Genomic DNA, 24,710 nt, shown 5'->3' on the forward strand with positions numbered 1-24,710 from the left:
TATGCACGAGGTTTTGTAGGGTTTTTTTTGGGGGGGGGGCCTAAAATTAGGCATGCCATTCTTTACCAATTTTGTGAATAGGTGATAATCCAGTAAGACACACTTGCCGTAAAATGTGGGAAAATTATTTTTAAACTTTCAATTACCAATTTAATAGAGAAATTACTTCTTTTTTTTAACTTCTATTTACTTTTTTCAAAAACATACAAATAAGACTTGACTAAGCAGTCTCAGGAAATGTATGAAGGAATTGTATTTGTTTATGCTAAGCTAAATGTGGGAAGAAACCTTTTCAATTAATTTCCGCATAACTTGCCACTCAAGACAAAATGTGTTTTGTGCTTTGAATATCCTCTGGCAAATATATTTTTTCACTTAACACAACCTAAATGGGTTGAAAATCTCCTACAGATGCCATAACAGTTAATGTAATCTAGTCTATGAACAGCAAGTAGAGATTGAAAACTATTTTATCATCTGTACATGCACAAACACAAACACACTAATCGAGATGGGTGAGGCTTTTGCACCGAGGTTACAGAGGACGACACCAATCCGCATCTGCCATTTTGAAACACCCTGACCCGTCTCCAGATGGGTTCCCTATTTGACATCACACACACGTGCAAAGCACATCGACGCATATAAACACATTTCAATCCACATGGGGCCTGTAAGGGCAACATCTGATCCCAAGCTTCCACCATTCCAACAAGAGGGCACTGAACATTGCAACGTCAACGGCAAAATGGTCCTTGAAATGCGTAAGTCGGTAAAACAATGCATGCCCGGACCAACAGGGTCCATATCTGGTGAAAGTTAACTATGTTTATCAGAATAAAAAAATATTCAGACTGGTTGAGCTGTCCTAAACACATCTTTTGACAATTTCCCCCCTGGAGCCGTATACAATTATTTTTCCAGGTTAAATGTTTGTGCAAGGACCCAATAACATTCACAAATATGGCGATACTTCCTCAAACATGGCCGACACCAGAATATGTAAAACTATATTATATCTTTATGAATTAGATTTATTGCACTTTGCATTACAGCAATATTAACACTAACCAAGTCCTTTTTTTTTTTAAGATATTGTAACAATACTGCTTCTCACTGAGCTTCCAAATCAGACATTGATATGCTTATACAATACAACAGTAAAGATTTACATATCTGAAGGTATAATGTAACTTTTGCTTAGTTTATTATTATTGTTATTTCTAACTTAACACCTTCCCCAAGTTAATTAGACCAATTCACTTGGTCAGAGCACAGTTTTACTTCATTAGTTAGACATTGTGATTTTACTGCTATGCATGTTTAATATACTCTATAGCGCATCACATTATTGTGACATTACTATGAAAATATTGCAATAATCGTGTATCTATAGTTACTCTGCATTCCCTTTTCCCCATCCATACCGTGGACCATGCAGGACATGACAGCTCTTCACATGCGGCAAACGTGCTCAGTGTTTTATCACCTTTTACGCACGCGCCAAACGCATCGACGTGATCATGTGTAGCTTGGAAAGGGAGTGGCAATCAACCAGTGGCTGCGTGGCCAAACTTGCACCTTGTCTCCGTAGCCTGCGTTTCCTGAGGCCAAAGATGCGCACTTTAGAGAAGATGTCCACCAGGTTGCCGTTGCACAGCCCCTTGTTCTTGTTGGGGCTTTTCCGACGCCGGTTGGTGGCGGGCCGGTCCAAATGCTGCTCCCGCGCCTGCCTCTTCTGACGGATTAGCCCGCTCGCGATGGCAGCGGCCATGGCTGGCCAAGATCAGCCTTTGGCCGGGAGGCGCACCGGGACCGGCGGTGTGGGCACGAAACGGCTCCCCTCCCCGGCCACCGGGTCAGGGTCCCGGCATGGTGGCGGCGTGAGCAGTCCGCTCGGGTCCAGTATAGTGTGAAATTTCACTTTATTATTTATTAAGAAGAATAAAAAGTCTCTTTGCTGTCCAAACACCTCATGATAAAAATTGAACTGTGTTGATGATCATCCAGGAAATCGTGCGTAATTCCGCATGAATGAAGAAGGAGGGGGGAAACAGTCTTGGAGAACACGCGCTCCCTTAAAAGACGTATCCAATGCAATACTTATATTCACATTTTTTTAAATACTAAAAACAAAAATAAGAAAAGGTCCAGTTGCGTCTTGCAGCGTGCTGAGAAGCAAATGCACTCTTTTTTTCCCTCCTTTTCACCAGCCGGGCTTGTCCTCTCTCCTCCTCCCACTGTCAGCCGATTGTGCGCGTTCACGCCGCTGTTTAAGTGACGCTCGTGCATGTGCACACAAAGAGCATCGACGCGGATTGAAAGTTTGTTCCGGAGCAATACGTCCTGTTGGGCAACCTTTTACGGCAATGCGATTGTTTTTTTCCCAGACGTTCAAGGAAAGTCCAGATGCGACAGAACCACCGGTGCAATAAAAAAGAAAAACGACAAGAAGAAATAATAGGACCACACAAGCTGAGGCCAAAGCAGTACTGACGACGTGTACACAGCGTGACAGGCTACAAATGTGTGCGCAAAAACCGAAATTAATATAACCCTGGACTTTAAATGGAAGAGCGCTTCTTAGGATATACCGGAAGTCGTTACGTAGACTAGGGCAATCAACAAGTCCCCCCCCCCCCCCCTCCCCGCGCACTTCCCCCTCCCCTCTCGTTAGGAAATGCTTGAACAGAAGGGGATATATTATAGTGGTGGAGTTGCAACTTCAGATGAACAAGACAGAGCCTCTGACTAATTGGTGCGCTCTGTAATAGTGGCGAGATTCAACTAGCTCATATACAGTTGGAAAAATACGTATCGCCCCCAAAACGAGCTTAATCATAACAAACTGGTGTGGACTGACTAATAGTATTGATTTGAAAACATTTAGTATTAAATGCTGTAATTTTGGCTCTTGAATGTCACCAAAACAGTTTGGATTGTAAATATTTTATATAAAAATATGATTAATATTACACATTGCGATTAAAATCGATTATTTCTCATGAAAAATTGTAATCGAATTCAGTGATTCATCCTTAAAAAAAAAAAACAGTCCGTACAGCTTTCAGTCAGACCATACAAAAAGCCAACGGTGTTTTCAGCACCACGGACAGCGACATACCCACAGAAATGACACTAAAAGCCCTATTTTGGTGTAAAAACAAGCGTAACCAGCGCAAATCTAGCATGTTTGTGCTACGCTCATCTGCGCACTTGCTGGTTTAGTGATAAAGTCGTCTGCGCATGGTAGGTGGATTGTCATTTTCCTGCAGGGGCAATGGTTTGTGAATTTCGTAGATGCACTACACCCACCGGACTGGGCATTTCTGTCTCATCCGTTTGCACTTCTGTTAACTTGAAAAAAAAAAAAACTGCAGCTAATTTTCAGACAGAAAAAAGCAGGTCTACTTCGAGACGCAGGCAGTCAAATGTTTTTTTGTGTGTATTGATCCCAGATGCAGACAGACAAATTGCAATTCCGCGAATGTGAGTGCTGAAGGACATTGTGTCGGCTATTTCATTCATAAACATAACACATCCTTATTTTATATATATTTTTTATATATATATATGTATTTATATATATATATATATATTATATTATTATATAATTATATATTATATTATATATATATATATATATAGTCACACACTGGCAGGGGAAATACCAGCACGGCAGCAAATCACAGGCATCCATATTAAAACTCGAGAGAGCCATCTGCTGTTTGTGTCTGTAATTAAAAGCTCTAGGCTACAAAGGCGGAGGAAGGTGGAAGCGGGTTGTCCCTGGGGGTCTCCACATGCACCTGTTGAATCCAGCTGTTCATTCATTTAGACTCATCCATTCTCATTAGGGAATACATTGTAGTAATCTATAGGATAGATGGGATTTTGGAAAAAAAATGCATCAAGTTCAACATGCTGATAAGGAAATTAAAATTCACACAAGCAGGCTTATAGTATAGACAGCTATATTCACGTGTGAGCAGTGAACACCACTTCACTGAACACGTGCAGTGATTTTGATGCTGCACCAATTGGAGGATGCAGTAAAAGGCTCCAGCCAGCAGCGGACACTGTCAGACCGCGACAGAGACACTGCGTGCACAATCTATTCATCTAATCATACCGGGACAGAAGCGGAGCAACCAAGCTCAAGCCTGACAGGGCTTGACAGACATGATATTTCACCTCAGTTTTTCACCCATAGGAGAGAGAGCACAGCAATTGAAGAATGAAGGGAATGAGCATGAACACCTTGAAATGTAGCTGTCAAAACCTGAGGCCTGTGGGTTAGCCACATTGCATAAAGTTAATCATGTTAAAAAAAAAGTTAATCATTCACTGCTAAGTTGAAAATTGCATTCACTTTTTATGAGGTTGAGATGTTGCAAGTAATTCTTGTTACTCAGCCTCTTTCAATATAAATTGAACAACCATTGAAGTGTTTTTCTTAAGTTCTAATTTCCAGGTTATCAATTATTTGGTGTTTGTGTATATAGTTGCAATATTATTATGAGGCATTCATACACTTTTATGGTTTTACTTTCAAAACAAGCTTTGAGGAAAACCCTGACTGCAATGTGGCTCTGAACAAACATAAGAATTTCTTTCTACTGAACCACGCCACAGGGTAAAAATATCCACCCAAATTTCACAAAGAACGCCTAGCAACGCGAAAATATCCGACTTGTTCTTGCTCCGTTAATCCCTCTGAACAATTTGACAGCCTAGAGCACCTGACTGACCCTAATTCTAATTGCTAATTCTTTCATCAACCTGAGAGGCACAAATGACTACAGCTTTTGAATTCTACCCAAAACAAAACAAATCGTTCAAAGATTCAACCATGTGCACTGTGACACACAATGTGTGTAAGCGATGCTCTTGCTAGTTGCAGAAGCCCTGCTGTCAATGTCAGCTGAGTGGATATGTGACAAACAAGAAGAGTGATTTTTTTTAATACAGTAGAAGCATTGCAACAATTCATGTTAAAGGAATAATCCTCAAGATGCATCTTAAAGGCTTTCTATATTGTAAAACTTTCCCAAATTTACTTTTGTCTGTAATAATAATAATAAATATTAATCATCTTTGTGGGTCACAAAGGTGGAGGGCCTAATTATTGAGTTTGCCTCAGGCCCCCAAATGATTAACTACACCCCAACATATTTTAGTCAGTAGCAGTTTGCAATTTTGACAAACAATAAACCTACTGTTTTGTTATCGGATGCATTTAAAGCTAACTTTGATGGTATTATATAATCAAAACAATGGCAACATTAAAAAGCAGACAGAAAAACAAACATGCAAGCGGCATTGTTATCAAATTCAATATAAAATATTAGTTACTAATTCTGCATGTTCCAGCACATAGAAAAGAAAAATTTTGCATTCAAGTGCCACCTAAAAAAAAAAAAAAAGGACCACAATCAATCACATACCTACATTTTTCCTCCTCCTGTATGTAAATGTCCGAGCGTCCATGTCTGTCCCATTCCAAAGCTCACATTAGCCGAAAGCCGCCCCTCTCGATCCTCAATGGCAGCATTTATACTGCTTCTACTCGGAGTTAACATGATTACAGATAATTTGACAGGCCTGGAGCGCTTTGCGTTCATTTGCTTACCAACTACACTAAATACGTGCCGTCTCAACTGACTTTGTTTCGTCACATGAAATATTTGGACACTTTGGTTAAAATTTATGACCAGTTATTAACACACCTTTGGGTATGTCAAATCAAGGAAGGTAAGGAATCTTAAAACTGTGCAATTATAGCTGCCGTTAACAGGTCAAGTCAGTGTTACACTCGGCTGAAGGGTCGGCCTCATTGCTGGAAGTCCAGTAGTCCGAATCCAACTTTTACATATTCCACCTCAGGTGGTTGTCTCATTTATTTGTCCCATAATTGAGGCACATGGATGACTGGCAATGCGAACAACGCTGCTCCGGCTGGATGAACAGCGAGCTCAAATTGTTTCATTTTAACATTTACGATCATGCAGATTGAGTTTTTCATGTCCGTTCCTACGTACTCATATGCTAACTGTCGTTTTCAAGCAAACATGCTTATTACTTCCAGCTAAAAGATTGTTTACAAACTCTATAGGACCAGTATGTAAAAACACGTAGATGCAATAAAATCGGGTGGAAGCTCAGCTCATCAGGACCAAATGTTCTAACCCAATCTGCTTTAAGGAAATGACATTATCGCCAGTTCAATGTCCTGCAGCGACGCCACAATAAAATGTCAGCCGACACAAGTCGGATAAACAAGCAGACTGATGATTCTCGCCGCTCAGCCTCCAGGCTGCGTTCTTTTATCACCGCGCAATACAGGCAAGAGATGCCTGAGGTACACAACACGAGTACATTTGACGGATTAACTCAGATGTTTTTATTTCGATTATTTTGTGACACATATTACAAAAGGCGCCGCCTCAATAGCGGGTGTTAAGCGAGGGAATTGTGTGTAAATCACAATTAGGGTAACTAGATGTGCAAGATTATTCTTATTGTTCAAGTGAGTTCTTTGTATTTACTATTAACCTATTCCAATTGTCTCTGTGTGTCATTCAGTCATAAAATCTCAATACAAATGTTTTTTCCTAGAAGGTGGCAAAAAGTGACAACGGCGGGGATGACTACTATTGAAGGCACTTGAGTGTCACATTCAAATTTGCATAATACATTTTACATAATGCTTAAATGATGCTCAGGTTAACAGTTTTATAGAACACGCTGAGGAGCCAATGGTGTCCGCCTATAATTCACTGTACATTCTCCAGAGAACGTTCCAGAGTGGACAGCGGGCATGGTGACCCCGACCGCAAACCTTTAACTCGCCGGCTCATCATCTTGTGACGATGTGTCATAAAATCATTGAAATGTACATCCCATAATGGCTGCCAGCCATTCACTTGTGCCTTGGGAGATCATCTTGAACCACATTACAATTTGTCTCACTCTCGAGAGCACTGCCCAACCCCTCCCCTCCCCACCAGCATAAGATTAAAGCATAGCTTGCAGCGTGGAGACCTCCAACAGGGACTCTAATGAAATACAGCAAGTGCCACTCAAAAATAGCCCACTTGCCGCTTGAATTACCTTGTTAATACTTACATTGGCTGTCCCTGCGAGGGAGGGAACCAATGGAAAATTTTCGGGGCAAAGTGGCTTGGTTACCCTGGGAGCATCCTGATTGAACTGTGATGACAACACGATGACCTGATTGCTATAACTTTGGACGGGAAAGGTCATATACTGCTCATGGACATTGTGCTAGAGAGCCAGGAGATTTCTTTCCGAATAAGATTTACATCTATTAAAAAAGTAACACTTGCTTTGCAGCACATCAGCTTCCCTGACATTTGTTTATTCTGATATTTGTTGCATAAGAGTATCATAAGAGGGCTTTCATGAGCCAGTCCATGGAATCAATTACTTTCATCAGAGTGGCACATAACGAGTAAGTCAAGCAAGATGGCATTTCATCCGCATTCTGATCACATATCCATACTGTCGACATCCAATTTTTAAGGATGCAGCAGTAAAGGAGGAGCGGCGAGCTTTGTCAGCGCTTTGGCATTCCTTTGGGAATGCCCGCAGCTACGTGGGAGAATATCAATTTGTTGGAAGTGACAACTGCATGGAGTATGTGGGATTTGCATGGAAACAAAATATTAGCCCAGTAATGCTTGGGAAAAAAAATCAATATGATTCAATGGCTGCATGTGTTTCATGATAGGAGGGGGGGTTACCGGTTAATCCATCTGAAATACAGAAAATAAGGCCAGCATAAGCTGTGTGACTGCAACGCAAGCGTCAAGACGGAAGCATCACTTCATCTCACACATACACGCACTCTATACAGTATTTATATTTGCATATTGCAAAGATAAACACAGATGGCCATGCAGCAGTAAGTGATAAAAGCTAATAAGGCTTGTGTTGAATTTGGTTCAGTCAAGCTTCACACCTCAATGACAATTAACAATAAACATTTTTAAAATGTATCACAAGCCCAAGATGAGCGGAATAATGACAAACGTAAAACAATGCGGTCATATCGACTAAACATCTGAGAATACAATAAAGAAAGAACGTTGTGATCCCCATAAAACACATTAAATGTTTCTATGGGAGAAATGGAGTGCTATTACATGTGAGGCAACAGGCAGCCCATTGCAAATGGAGAGTCAAACACTAATGACGTCTGTAAAGGCTAGCATTATGACCCCGGGCGCCATTAACCGAGGCTGCTCCGGAAAAAGGAAAATTTACGACATTTATGGAACACTGATGGTGACACTGCAAGCCAATGAGGTGACACAGATGTGAGTGATGTCATTCTACGAAATATAATATCAACACTAAAATGAGATTCATAGCAGCTTTGAGGCAGCCAAACGGAATGGCGACAGACCAATCATGGACATTGGAACTCCTCCCACTTTATAAGAGAATTAATTCATCTGGAAAGATATTTAAATGTCATTTCAAGTTAGGTGGGCAAAGTGAGGGGTGATTTAAGATGGCTGCCAGTGGCTTCACTTCAAGCTGTGGTAAGTGGTATTATTAGTCCATTTATATCTATCTGTCTCATCTCTAATAGCGCAATTTTTAACTTTAAAATAAATTTGAGAGATTTTCTCATTTGTCCAGTTTGGTGTTGAAATCGTAAAAAATACACTCTCGCAGTCATTAATTTTCGGAACAATTAAGCCTTTAAATTAATATTCATTTGTAATAAATAATGCATCTTCCATTTACAGGCAGAACAATTATGCTCTATTCCAATAGATGGCAGAAAGTACATCATTAAACCTGTGTAACATCCTGTTGCCATTGATTCAGCGTAATATCTTTGTGCTCATCTAAATAGGGCCAGATTTCTGTCAAAATAAATTCATTAGTCAGTAAATTGAGATAATTATTTTAGTATACTGTACATAATTCTTGTGAGAATTTTGTGGTGAACTCTGAGAAATTATGAAAAATGTGTAATTGACTCAAGAAAAATTAGAAACATTGAACTATTAAAATATCCTGCTGCACATGCCGTACTACCACTCGGCCGCTAGAGGACAGTGTGGCGCTCAGCAGGATTACTGCAGGATCTCACACACTCATCTATATGCTTGTCTTTCTTCTCTTCCACTCATTTTAAGACTACAAGCCTCATGGTCGACTTCAGCGGCGAAACAAGCAAAAGGGGCAACCTCTAAATGGAAACCCATCAAGCCCAATTTGCCGAGGGCCAACACAGCGTGGAGCCGTATCATGAATTAAACATAGATCACTTCTATCCGATGGAGGGGGGGGAAAAGTGCTGTGTCCAAACTGGATGTTACAGTTCAATCACTTCCCCATAGCTAAAATAAGAATAAAAAAAAGTGGAGGGTAGGACAAGGAATAAGCCTCCAAGTAGTCATTAATGTGTCACGTCACACTTGCTCTGTTTTGACATCTCCATCTGATAATGGCAGCCCCTCCAGAGTCCAAATGAATCACTTGATCAAATCTATCAATCTCTCATTTATTAAATTTCCACGGTTGTGACAACTCAATGACAACACTACTGAGAAGCCTTCATTTGTCATAATAAAGCACAGTGTAAAAATACAAAGACACATATGATCATGTGTTGTTTGACTAACACTAGAATATTTTATGCAAACCTTTGTTCTTGTTTGTCCAACTAACTGACTACTTCTTGGTTTAAAAAGGAAGAGTGATAGATGGCTAACGTTAATGATGCCATCCAGTAGGTATGAAAAGTCTACACACTCTTGTTTCAATGCAAATATTTGGTGATAAAAATATAAAAATTCAACATTTTCAAACTTTCAAAGCTTTTACCCCTCATTAATTTGACCTATAACCTCTGTGATATTGCACAAGTGTTCACCTAACTGGGGATGTGGTAGTGCTCGGTATTTCTATTCCTAAACTATTACTATTAAGTTTGGGGGGGTGGGGGGTTATTAAGCTTTTGAACATGAAATTATAGTTATTTAATATAAGTTTTTATTTGTGGTAAAAAAAAAGAAGTTTGGAGCAGGGTACATTTCTGCAAGAATAAACTGTGAGGGAAAAAAAGGTTTCTTCCAGATTAAAGTCATACAGGCATTTGTCATTTGTGCATGGTCTTTCGGTGATTTAAATAAGCGGTAATTTTTTTATTCATCATATAGTGAACCCAAAACATTTGTTGTAAAATATTTGTCATTTTGTTTATAGCTGCAATAGAGTCAGCATATGGAAAACATTTCTCAGTACGACTGCAGTACTACTCGCACGGTAATAAGCATATTGTTACATTTCTGATAGTGTCAATCAAAAAGTGAGCAGTATTAGAACGTGTGATGTCACTTCATTTCCATGTTACGTAACAGAAGCCCATGTAGATCACAGCCTGAGGAGACAAAATTTCCAATAACCGTCAGGGAGTGGTGCAGGGCGCTACTATTACGCTGGCTGCTTTTGTTCCGTGTGAAACGGCATACTTGATTTTATGTCGGTAACCGATATTAGTATTTAGTGATCAATATAGCTCTTCTTCTCATGTCAGAGAAACACAGATGGATTATAAAACAGCAGATGATCTAATTTTGTTTTTTGCTTTTTACACTTTTCTGGGCTCGCTTGGGAAAACAGCAACACAAATATCAATGAAATATATTACGGCAATTTGGCATTTACACAATGTGCCTCCATTAAGTAGAGAGCATCTGAGAGTTACAATGACGGGCTCTTATTTTTTTTTCCTTGACCTTTCATTTCAACAACATCAGATGTTCGACAAAATAGACACAAAACTGTTTCACATCGTCTTTTAACAATACACATTAAATAAATTACCTTTTGTAATCATTCAAAAGGAGACAAGTCAGTACAAACTGTTTTTGTGGGATATTTGTCCCCCATTTCCATTTGGAAAACCCATATTGAATATTTATCATCATTTTATCAAAGAAATGTGGGGTTTAACCCCGCTCCCAATCCCCCTGGAATAGTCTCTATAGCTTTCATTTCCTGTTCTATGGTTATCATCATACTTTAATTTGCATGTCCACTGTCAGAGCCTAATAAGGACTGACACATCTGTAATTACTTCTAGCACCAAAGTGACACACCAGAACTAAAATATGAGCGACACGGTGTGGAAGTGGGTATCATATTATTGACCTGTTGAAGTTCATAAAATGCTTCAAGGCAGTCACTCTACTTTGCAAAGTTTAATAGTACACTATTTGGACACGACGAAGAGGCTGATCGTGAAGTCATGTTTTCATCCAGAGGATACACGGCTTACCTTACATCCTAAATCCTGACTACGTGAAAGGAGTATTTATTGAAGCAGCATTCATGTCAAGTTAATGAAGATCTACTGTCAAGGTGCACACATACATTCTCTGCTTCAGTCATTTTATTTGATGGACTATGAGAAAGCCTGCATGTGAAGGTCATAGGTTGGGTAGACTGAGTTCAGAAAGTTCTATTTTTGAAATCAATCAATCACTATCATACACTGCTAACTGTACTTTACACAATTGTTTTGCTTTGTAGATGAAATTAGTGTTTAGACAAACTGAAGACACCTTGGGAAATTTCAACAAGGGTTTGACAAGTAAACATGATACGCACAATACAAAGAGTTTTATGACCAGTATTAATCTATGCTTAGCTTGTGAACAAAACAAGAAACATTTTCAATAAAGCGATACAAAATGGGACATGAACCATTTAAAGTTCACAAAAGAAAAGTAGCACCTTGTTTCTACCACACACACAAAAATATAACCCCATACATCCAACAACTACTCAAAGAGCAAAATTTTCACATATGTGAAATGTATTTCCCATGCATGTTTACTATTTTGAGCTATTGTTTCCACGTTCAATACATACTAAGTTAACCTTTCAACAATCAATGCCAAAAATAGCCACAGTGGGGAAATAACAGGGAAGGGAGGGGTCGGGGATAGTAACATGCTGTGATACGTGCATAAAAGGTCCACATACTAGATCGTAATACAGAAACAAAGGCCTGATTCCTTCATCAACCTCTGACAGGTCGTCAATGTCTACTCAGGGAAATGTTTCACATAATCAATGATCTTGATTTAGATTGGTTTGACTCATTTGTTTTACGCAGACCATTGTCGCGTCCCTCTGAACAATGCCAGTATTCATCATGGAACAATTGTAATAAGCAGATAAACATGTTGTAGTAACGTGTATCATCAATGCAAAAAGAATTGATGACATGATTAAGAATCGTTAAGTCCCAAGACTTTAAATAATGCAATGTTGGTATTTTAAATCTATAGCAGGGTTTAAATACATAATGTGGGTTAATCTGGTTGTTAGGGTATTAACAATACTTGAACGTTTTTGGGAAAGGCTGCTTTATAAGATTTGTTGAATTATCTTTCTAAATGAAAGTGGATCAATGATGAGGGACGCTAGATGAATGCAAAATGTTGCCTGTATTATTCAAATATACAACAGAAAAAAAAATGCTTCTTGACGGGTGCATCCATTACATCTTCAATTAAATGGCAGCTTTATAACAGATTCTTTCATGTCACGCAATCAGATCAATGTCAGCAGTTGGACCTTCCATATTGAAGATATAATCACAAAGTGAATATCAAATATAAAGTTATTGATGTGCATTTTACTAATTGAACTCAAACAAATGACTTATGTCTTCTTTGCCAGTACAGTGCATCATGGAATACGATATCTTGCATTTTGGAGTCATCGGTTGTTCACTAATTTCCAAGATGTGGATATTGGATACATTGAAGGCACTGGACAGTGATAACATTTCAACAGCACCACAAAATAAAGGGCACTATTAAGGTAATAGGGAGTGATCATTAATAAAGAAAATGGCTTGTGTCCATACTTACGACCATTTAAAAAAAGACACAAATATCAAATATTCTAAATCCAGTGAACGATAACACCAAAGCAGCCGAATCACATTTCGCTCGGTGTGCTTCATCATTTGGTGTCCACTCCCACTGCTGAAAATATTGCAATATATGCACTCATTTCCTCTCTGTCACATTTGGGGGTGATGCTAAGAAATGTACCACGTACACCATCACAACACACATTGTGGTTACATAAACCTTTGGGAAAAGAAGCTCTGTTCTTCTTCTTTCATTCTTGGTCCAGGCATCTCCAATGCAATCTTCCAAAAACCCTCCCACTACTTTCCCACCCACTCTTTCCTCCCACAGCGCTTTGAAATGTCCGTTCCATTCCCAAAGAAACTATGTCATCACAAGCACGCTCCCTTTGGGTAGAGAAGGGAGTAAATGGATGGGTCGAAGCGGGACAGGCGCTCAGCACGGGCATCAGTGGGATTTCATCGCCACGAGTCAACCCACAAGACTGCATTAGCTGATTAAGCACAGAGGAACCATGTTGCTTGAGTAAGAAGCCATTGTTGCGGAAGTGCACTTAGCAGACATTAGGTACACCTTTACCAGCTATATATAAAGACAAGAAAGAAAAAAAAAATTCTACCAGAGGCAATAATACAATAGAGGATCAACTGTTATATTGATTGAGCTATATGTTTTATTGTAATATACTACGAATCGAAAATATGTCTAACTAGAATATTTGTGTAAAAGCAATTTTAAAATCAGAACAATATGTGTTTGCATTTGCGTTTATTTTTTTCTGAGAAGAGCATTAATGTGTAATATGCTGTGTATTGTTTCATATTACATGCACTATCAGAGTATTGCTAGATCAATCCTTTTTTTTTTTAAAAAAGTATAATTGTTAAAGTAACTTGTGATTAATATATGCAGTAAATTTAATAACAGTATTAAACAAATACATGATATGGTGCAGTTGTTGCTCGGTACGTTTTTCTTGACACAAACATGCACTTATGAAAGAATTTAAAATAAATGACTGACAGAAGGTTAAATCCCATTTAGCTCCAGTGTCATAGTTACTGCAAATGTGAAAATACAGTAACGTGCATTTGCCGGAGAGCAAAGTTATTTCCATCTGAAGTTGTCCCTGTTTATTTTTCATCTTATTTGAAGCATAGTTCACGTCCGCCTCCGAGATTAGGATGTTAGCACACAGAGGGCACACATTGATGTGAAGTGCGTTGGAATAAAAAGCGGATTGTGTTGAATATTCATGATGTTTAGTCCGACCAAGGTGAGAAGTATGCAGGTGGAACATTGCTGTTTCATTATTGCCTTTGATAGGCAACTTTATATTTAAGGTAACCTTAGTCAACACAAGCAAAAGCAAAATCATCAAGCCAATTAGTTAATATAATAATGAAATTTGTTTTTAATAAATTCATGATTCTTATCATTATTATTAGAATATTGTCATTATTATTATTATTATTATTTAGGGAGTAATACACAATACTAATGTACATACAAATATAATAAATACAGTAATTGAATATGCTTTAAAGGTCATCACGAATACTGTACAGTATACATATTTAGCATACGGCAAATAATTAATGGCTTTTTTCTGTGTTTGTCACTGACTCCAACAGCTATCTATTCCCGGCCATTGTTGCAGGCCATCCCGTATCATTCGCTTTTTTCCGTTTAGCATGAGGAAAGCCCTCGTAGGCTGTTGTGCCACTGCCCTGCACACAATGTGACAGCAACACTTTGACGTAAGTTTGCACGTAAACAGCAGGTAATTCATCACGCACAGACGAGTGTCCCCACAACCCTGCCCATGCTTTATGTGTTAAACGGCGCTGGAAGACGACAACACGGCAGTGGTGTAAATCACCCAGACTGAATCAGGCCTGCTCCAGCAAGCCTTTGCAATCAGAAAAATTCTCCAATCCATTTGAAAATATCCACTGGCCTTTTAGAATAAACACCTTCAATTAGAAAAGCCCACTTGACTGGGGATGGTGCAAAGCGGTCCAACTAAACTTTTGAGGTGTTTGTGGAAGAAATGACTTTAGCAAGCCCTAACACCAGCCATGATAGCGCCAATAGAAAAAGCAATGGACGCAGCTGCAATAGCAATGGCAGACAATTGCAAAAGAAGCATTAGTGGTAATAGTACAAGCAATAGGCTGCTGTTGCTACTGTAGCAAGAGTGGGAATAGCCAAAGACGCAGTGGCAATAGCGATACGCCCAATAACAATAATAATAGAAGCTATACAGTGGTAGTGATAGAGAAAGCGAAAACGGCAACAATAACAGCGAGGATAATAGCATTGATAATAGTGACAGCAAAAATGGTGCACTAATAGCCAATTTAGTATTTCTACAAAAATGGCAACATAGCAGCAAAAGAGCATGGAACTCAGTAATGGGGGAAAAAAAAAAGTTTGTAAATTCCTCTCAGAATTTATTGAGAAAATGTTATGAGATTAGAAAAATGACGAGAAAAGCCATAATGTCGATATTGCAAAGAATTTCTTTTCCTGGCCTTGGCTGGCTGAGACATCTTGAATATAATTATTTATTGGTATTATTTTATTGCTAACGTTAACCAAATGACACGGCTACCATTGTAGGCATTCATGCACCGACTTCATTAGAGGAATTTCACTTAACATTTTGTTGCTTAATGAGATTAAATAATGCAGGACGACAAACCAGAAACCTGATTAGCATGTTGAACGCAACGCATCACAGTCTGAGCTTTTACGGAATGCTCATCCTCGTTCACATTCATTTTTGAGTGAAAGAGATCTAACGAATCCTAGTAGCCGTCAATCACTCAAACCTGGCAAGAATTCGGTGAACATCTTCATTGGAATATCAACCGCTAACAAGACTTGAGTTTGCTAAATGATCAACAAATAAAACAACATTCAACTGACTCATATGGCCACATTTGCGTGGTGGAATATTGCAACCAAACGAATTAGGTCTAAAAGGGAAGACTTTGATGGATGGAACATGACAAAAGGCACAGACCCAAATGCACAAATGTGTTAAATAATGCATTATGAGGTATTTTAAGACATTCAACATGCAATAAATTTCAAACGGGCTGAAAGATTGCTTCTTGACGGAGCTTCAGATCTTTACAAATGCAACAATTTCCAAACAAATAAGAAATGATAGTTGCCGTTTGGAATAGTATTTGTTGGTTACTTTCTGGATCAGGGAAGACACGTTATAAATTAACACATTGTGCTATTTTGATGGTGGATTTTTACATTTATGCCTCAAGGAACATTTGTGCCTAAAGCAATGTGTCCGCTTAGCGACAGAGTTTGCTTTATCGGATTTCTAAAGCTTGTCCAGGTGATTGCATCATTGCGTGACAGCGAGATTACCCAACATCCAATCTAACATTTTAAATTATCGTGGTATACGATATAATATATTCACTCGTATTTAAATATTTAGCATAATATATACATACATGTATATGAAATATAGATATACACAAATTAACTCAGTTCACTTTGTAAATCGACAAAATGTAAGCACTACTTCGTGGTTCATGAGGGGGAAACATACAATTTTGGGATATTTGGGATTGCTTCCCACCTTGCAGTGCAGTTTATTTTAGCTTGCAATGTTAAATAACCAAACCCAGAAAACATACAAGCCGTAATTGGCCCTTAACCTGAGCCCTCGGCACGTGATGTCATTTTCAGTCAGCAGCAAGTGTCGAAATGAGTTTTAAAAGCATTAAATGTATGCAGAAAAATAATGATATAATCAAATAAATTAACTCAATCATAACTTTTTACAACCGAAAATGGCTAAATAGGAACACTCAGTTTAAGCCGCTCCAGCATTTTATTTGTGTCCACCAAAACTCATACCAATATTGAACTATGCTCATGTGACTAAGTCACACATTATCGTTGTCACTTTTTGCACATTTATCTTTTTTTTTTCCGACAAAGTGGCGGTGGTATATACCTGAGCCCATCTGCTTTATGTCAAAATGCAAACAACCAGTGTGATATATAGAAGTGACTTTGCACGGACCTTCAGCGTGGTCTGACACTTCCTAATGTTGATGCTAAACAACAGATGGGCATGAATATGCCTACTGACAGCTAAATGCTAAATTCTTAGCAGAAAAAGCGTGTTAGCGTCACACGTGTGCAAAAGTATTTACATTTAAGGAGCACCACTTGACCACAGCTATAACATTAGGTGCTTTATGAAAACGCCTGAATAGAAATCTCAGTGTCATAGAGGTACGGTAGATACAAAAAGTCTACACATGCCAGGTATATGTCACATAAAAATAAATTTGATTAAATCTTTGTAAAACTATTTGCACCATTAATGCGACCTACAACCTGAACAACATACGTTATTCTTTTTGAGAGGGAAAGTAAAACATTTAAGATAATGTGGTTGCATAACCCTCATAACTGGAATGCCGCTACACGAGTCTTTTAAAGTACCTCCGATTAACCCCACATAAATTTGCTTTATTGGACTTTTTTTTGCTTTCTATGAGCCTCCAGATTTTGTGTTACCGTTTTTTTCCGTGTATAGTGCGCAAAATTTTACTAATTTATTGCCCTAAAATCGGGGGTGCGCATTATACATGGGTACAAAAAAAAAAAAAAAATTAATTTTTTTTTTAAATTTTTTTTTTTTTTTTTTTAAGTCCCAATGATCGTCACACACGCAGGGAGGCAATGGGTCCCATTTTTATAGTCTTTGGTATGGTCTTAACTAGGCTGGATGTAATTTTTTTTGTTGGCGTTGATTTCTCCGACTGCCCATAAACGCACCACCGCGCTTCGTGCGCGCACGGGACAGCAAACGAGCAGGTGATCGAGCAAGCGTCTGATACGAGAGCATTGCGGTCGCATGGAGCGTGTTTGAAGTGAACAGCAGAGAAGAAAGGCAAAGTGTTGTGAAATAAAATGCACAGAACGGATGCGCAAGACACGTCAGCTATATAAAGAGCGAGAGTTGTTTTCTTCCTATTAGTTTCAATTCACAGTTTAATTAGCAGTTTCAATCAGCAAATAACAAAATGCGTATTACAGGTAATATTTTATTTCACAACACTTTGCCTTCTTCCTTTGGTCTCTGCTGTTCATCCTAAAACACAAAGGCGCTCTTTAAGCAATGCGACAGTGAGCGCCCGGCGCGCTGCACCAAATTAAGCTCCCTGCGCAGTGCGCACTGAGGTCCACTTAAATTTTAGAAAGTACATCAGGACTTTAAAAATATCTTCTAAATTTCAGCGACGGCTCTGTCACAATAATCGACCAGCCCGGTGCAGTTGGGCGGTCGGCGGCGCGCTACGGTTGAGCGTTCTCTCGCGCGCTCTCTCTCTCTCTCGCTCTCGCACACACGCAAACCGGATATCATACGGAGGCCGCCATTACAGATGCGCAGAACGGATGAGCAAGACACATCAGCTATATAAAGAGCGAGAGTTCAGTTCTCTACCTAAATCCGTATTACAGGTAATATTTTATTTCACAACACTTTGCCTTGTTCCTTTCTTCTCTGCTGTTCACTTCAAACACGCTCCATGCGCACGGAGCGCGGTGGTGCGTTTACGGGCAGTCGGAGAAATCAACGCCAACAAAAAAAATTACATCCAGCCTAGTTAAGACCATACCAAAGACTATAAAAATGGGACCCATTGCCTCCCTGCGTGTGTGACTGTCATTGGGACTTAAAAAAAAAAAAAAAAAAAAAATTTTTTTTTTAAAAAAAATTCATAAAAATTGGGTGCGTATTATACATGGGTACAAGCTTTTTTCCAGCATCAGCATGCCATTTTTAGGGGTGCGTACTATACATGGGGGCGCACTATACACGGAAAAAAACGGTAACACTGATTTTTTATTTTTGAACTACAGTTTTTGTATTTATTTCCATCACCACGCTTGAAAACCGAGGACTGGTCACCATGTCAGTCCCCATTTCTTTACAATGTTGCCTTAAAAAAACTTAACTAAGAAATAGCCACTGCCAGATTTGAAATACAATTATAGTAACAGTAACCCTAATGACGACAGTATTGAAGCTGGTTTGAAGGATGAATTATAATGAAATTCAATTATTTACAATTGACCCACATATCATCCCTATGACAATTGAGAAAGACTTACAGATAATCACCTACTTTAATCCAAAATAAATACATGGTTGCAGTTGGTTTGATGCTTTCGGCTGGATCTGACCTTTCGTGCTTTCAGTAAGATTCTTATATCTGTATGTTAGCAGGATCCATTCAAAGGTCTACTTCTCAAATAAACTACACCAGCGTTACCTTATCTTCCCTCAGCCTCAGCACTTACGTCACATAAAAAATAGATCAGCAGCACTACACAATCTTTGCGACAGCACCATCTGTTCTCTGTCGGTCAAAGGACGACGGCCAAGCGCGTCAATGGGTCATTTCTCGCCTTTATTTGATGTGGCAGACAAGACGTACTGAGAGAGGCTTCTCATTCAGAGGAGGCAGAGAAACCTCCTGTCAACACGTAAAGTATTTACAGGATGGGAGGTGACGTCGTCTCATCTGCGACCCAGGGAAGGCTTCTCACCTCGTGGGATACAGTTAGATATGATCACAGGGTGTCAAAATGGCACCTGGGAGTCATTGCTTTAGGTCACACATACAGGGGGGGAAAAAAGGTTCATGTTGTTTTTCCCTAGTATCATTTGTAAAAAAAAAAATATATATATATATATATATATATATACACATATATATATATATATGTATACACATATATATATATGGCTGTATTTCTTTTTAGTAGAACCATTCCTAAATGTTTGTAGTAAATAATAGGCCTACAAAAAACTAGGAAAGAACTCATTTTTTGAAAATAGTCAAATACATCCTTATTGCCGAGTTAAACATTGGCCCGACCCAGAAAGTTGGGTGTGTTTGACCAAATACATACATGTATTTTTTAATTGTTTTGTAGCAAAGCGGGTTGTACCAAGCAAGGATAACAAATGGATAATTGACCAAACTTCCTGGGTCAGTCCAATTTTTACCCCAAATTGAGTTGTTTTTAACGCTGTGTTTTTAAGGATATAGAATCATTTAATAACATTAAAACAGACTTTTTTTTACCTCATCTACAAATTACCTTGCTTACCGGTCTAGTTTCAAAAATTATATTTGGTCCTGGAGCGCGAATGTTATTTTCCAGCCCTGCTGTATACACCGGTACACAATTTTATATTGTAAATGAAGCTACATTACTGCTACCATTAAAACACATTTATCTACAGGTTATTAAACTACTATTATGAAAAAATCTCTGTGGATCAGGTACTCTTTTGGGGGGAATCATAGAAATTACAGAAAAGATAAAAATAAGGAAAAATCAAAACATCCCTGTTAGGTTTGTGCTTCGGATGCTCACTTGGCCAAAGTCTCATTAGGATTGCATGACAAGATGCATTTGTGGAAAAAATTGGGGGCACCTTATCATAGGGAACATCAACCAGCCCCCCACCCGACGTTTCAGTTTGTACTCCACTCGCTACACTCAATGAACCACACGTGTGCTCTCAAAGCAGGTGTGTGTGTGCGTGTGTGTGTGTATTCGTGTGATGAGCAAAAACGGAGGCGAGGAAGCAGAGAAAAGGTTAAGTGTACACAACGATATTGACGCGTGACTCAGTTGGAGAAGAAAGAGCAGTGGAAAATGATTCGATGGTGACTAAAGGATACGGCAACCAGACAAAAAAGGTGTAGAACTGTATCAACCATAAATAATGTGAAGTTATATTAACAAATAGCTTCTTTTCTTGATGCGTTTTCACTAAACACTTGCTCACCGCTGCCTCTCACACACCCACTCGCTCCACTCACGTGGGAGAAGTTGGTTTGTGTATTTCCTGGTCTGCACCTGAGAAGAGTACCGTAAATCTCCCCAAATGTCATAGAGGTCAAATGTGTGTCGAAATATTTAATATTCTAATTCATTTACTGCAATGTCAAAGTCATCAATTGAAATGATTAGAATTCAATCAAAATTTTTCAGATGGTTTGATAGGAGTGTTTATTTGTCCTGAGAGGATGACACACTCGACTAATAAGGGTGAAAGATTTACTTTGAGGCAATAGTGATCTTAAAATAAGTCTGATGCCATATGCCTTAGCTCGGACACACACACACAAACTTGCACTGTCACATTTGCATGATGACAGGTCTATTCTTAAAGTTTCCATATGCAACACGAGTGGGAGCTAGTGAGTGGGGATGAGTGGACTTTATTTCATACTTGTGACAGAGAAGCGGCTGGAGGTGTGGAAAAAGACACCTCGTATAGACTTACTGTACTGTACTTTTGTGTAAACACATTGGATCAAGTGATACATATGTGGTACATATTTTTCAAGAATCACCCACACGGTTGAACTATTCTTACAGTATGTTTGTTATTTTGTATTATTGTGTATGAATTATCAGATGTTTTTAAGTTAGGTTTACTTTTGTTATATGCGCATGTCCGATTGGCATTTCATAAAAGCTTATAGAAGTTATGAAAGTACATTATGACATCCAATATACAGAATCTTTAGATACTTTTTAGGGGTTTTTTTTCTTAAATTCTCAGACAAAATAGTAATAATAATAGATGGGATAGTGAACTCGGTGTTGCAGTAGTTATCACCTTTTAAGTTATGGGAATTTGAATAAAAACGGTACAGCAACATTGGTACAGCAACACTATACAGCATTTTTTTGTTTGTTTTGTTTTTTATTTTATTACTGAAGCTTACTGGGTCACTTTAAAGCATAAAATTATGATCTACAGATTGTTTTATTCATGTTTTATAACATTCTCATATTACTAGATATTTTGTGCAGTACCATACTGTAAAAAAGCATTAAAAAGTTTGTTGTTGAAGTTATAGTAAGTGCTTTGAGTTAGTGTGCTCATGGAACAAATTAAAATGATTAGTTAAGGAACCAGATGTGTAGATATTTATCATATTAAAGCTCACCAAAGTTGGTACATGTTCAAAGAAGACACTATGTTCTAATTTACGCATTCGACATACACGAGAATTTTTTTTTTTTTGCCTTCCCCTCTCAAAAAAGATTGTAGTCATTTAAGCATCACAATGCACATTGACTCAGTATGCTGCACTGAACTTGCCTGTGTCATGCATTTAGCCAAACCCTCTGTTCCAAAATGGAGCACTCTATTTCTTCCCGAAGGCACGTGGCAACTTTCTCTCCAAATTATTGTTATACGCTGCTATCATCACGCAAACCTCACAATGAGACAAAACAATGTCCTGTGGCTTATTACAATCAGCTTTGTTTGTTCTTGATGGGAAAAGGAAGTTGCCTATTAGTGGGAGAACCGGGCAAAAAAAAAAAAAAAAAAAAAGACTACATTAAGCACACCTCTCTCAAAACATTTATATTTTACAAGACTAAAAATAACTCATTTTAGTTGGTTAAGATGCATGTTCTTTTGACAAAACAAGGTCCATCTCCATGTAGAGTGCATTACTTTCCGTGTAGAGTCCTACCGAATTCAATCACATGAGCAAACTTTTCATAACTGTTCAAATAAGAGCTGTCATTCCCAGGTTTCTTGCGTAGCCTCAAAAAGCAACCAAATTGCTTTGTGCTCTGCTATAAAAATAAAAAAAAGGGAGGGTGGGCTTAAAATCATTATAAATTTAACAATGAGTGCAAGAAATGTCTGCTGTACGATATTTCCGTGATGTGCAGATACAATGTACATGCGCTTGCACTTTTACAAATTTACTGCTACCACAACGAGTGTTACAGCGCTTGTTTTATATTTGATGGCGGATTCCGGAACACTGGGAATTTACGATATTTTGAGCGTTTGTGAAAATGTCCTTTTCTGCTTCTTGTGCAGTCAAGACGCAACTTGGGGGTACATTCAGTTTTTAAGAGCAGCAGAACAAGACAAAACTGCTTTCCAGTCTGGTGTAATTAAACCTTGATTAACACTTAATCATTCCTTCTCAGTGCTGTTGAAAAAGTCAATGGTTTTGTTATATCACATACTTAAAAACATTAAAAGAAAAAGAAATAAGAGTACAAAATATATGCTATTCAAAAGGGGTCATCCAGAAAATTGTGTTTTCTCATGAAAACTAACTACACATGGGTTTTCAAGGGTTTCTCTAATCATCTATTGGCCTTCTAACAAAATTAGCATCATTAGAACACTGAAGGGGATGGTTGAAGGAAATGAGCCTTTATATACCTAGTGTGTAGATATTGCATTTAAAAACCAGACATTAGTAACTAAAACAGTCATTTATTACAATTAATAAAAAAATGACATTTCTAAATGACCTTTGAACGGTAGTGTGGATCTTATGTTAATTATAAGCCTCCAAATAACTTATTCCAAGAAGCACAAACATGCCCTAAAAATCAGAACTAATAAATCTATTTTATTTCATTAATGCTGCTGACCTGTCTTTGTAACAGGGTCAGCCACGGTCGCTTTGAACGTACCACAAGTCAGTTTTCTCAGCATGTTTGTCCATCATACACTCAGTCAGCAACATTTCCTTCACATCAATAAGTAAGACATCTTTGCACCATCACAACGCCATTATGAATATTTCACTTTATTGTTTTTAGAGCATTACACGTTGTTAAATACTTAATGTATTGAGCAGTGAAAGCTCTGAAACAACCCCAACAGCCTTGAGAGCTGTTTAATGTGTTGAAAAGGGAACTTTGTGGTGCCAATCAGCCAACAATCAGGGCATAAATAATTTAAACAATAATACTGTAGAATTGCTAAAGTCGAATGCCCCTGAGATCGTACAATTCCCCATTTGACCAAAGTGTTTTAAAATGTTTAAGTGTTTAAAGCACACTTGTACAATCTGTGATGTGCATTTCCCTCTTTTGGGGATTTTTAATGTCATCAGGGTAGAAAAGGCTTATTATTCTTCACGTGTCTGAACTAGTTTTACACATTTAATGTATGAGATATTATAAATGTAACAGTCAGTTCAGTTAAAGGTTGCATTTTTGAAATGTTTATTTTTAAATTTTGCTCTCTGTGGTTAACTTGTACTTGTGTAACAGCCAAGATTGTTAAACTAACTTCAAACATTGACTTTACAATTCAAATTTCATTTAAATTTGTGCAGGAATCCAAAAAGTAACTCATTTTTAAAATTTCCTCATGCTTAATCTTCTGTAGTTCCTGTAATAATTGAACAACATGTTTCCTTCCTAGGGATGCCCTGAGCAAGTGTTGCGTCAATTGTCGTGTATAGCGTTGTTTGGTCTTGCGTCATATTTCATGCTTGTCCACATCAACAACATTGAACATAAGAGCTCTCACTTTACTATATACGTATGGGATGTAGGGAACCATAAAGGGGAACCCTGGTGATGGTGATATTCATCAATGATGACCACGTCAAAAATGCATTTTATCGTGCTAAATAACCCAGCACACTGATTATTACTTACAAATCTTTCAATGCACTTTATTTGCGTAATGCGTCAGCACACTTTACTGCCGCTGATATACGTTTACCACAATGCCATTAACCCTCAGGTCTGCAATTGTCCGATTTATTTGAAATTTCCAAATAGTCACTTATTCTATTTATAGACTGCAAGTGCTAATAAGAGCAAGCATATAACAGCAGAAGGTCCGGAGAGGCACTTTTCTGAAGAGCTCAGCATTACAGAGTGGAGCCGTGTAGGCTAGTGTGTAACGTA

The 24,710-nt window shown here is 38.3% G+C and overlaps 1 protein-coding gene across 3 annotated transcripts in view; it reads right to left on the reverse strand.

The window, feature by feature from the left end:
• The window catches only part of fgf14 (fibroblast growth factor 14), a 61,708-nt gene that overhangs the window by 19,033 nt on the left and 17,965 nt on the right, over nt 1–24,710 (reverse strand). Inside the window, exon 1 of one of the 3 annotated variants that reach the window (XM_061287025.1) lies at nt 1,582–2,194. The exons of the other annotated variants lie outside the window; for them this stretch is intronic. Coding sequence (XP_061143009.1) covers nt 1,582–1,774 — 193 coding nt within the window. The 5' untranslated portion in view covers nt 1,775–2,194. Of the gene's footprint in view, nt 1–1,581; nt 2,195–24,710 lie in introns of those variants that run through there. 3 annotated transcript variants of the gene reach the window in all.

This window comes from Syngnathus typhle, linkage group LG9, assembly GCF_033458585.1.
Source record: "Syngnathus typhle isolate RoL2023-S1 ecotype Sweden linkage group LG9, RoL_Styp_1.0, whole genome shotgun sequence".
Taxonomy (NCBI): Eukaryota; Metazoa; Chordata; class Actinopteri; order Syngnathiformes; family Syngnathidae; genus Syngnathus; species Syngnathus typhle.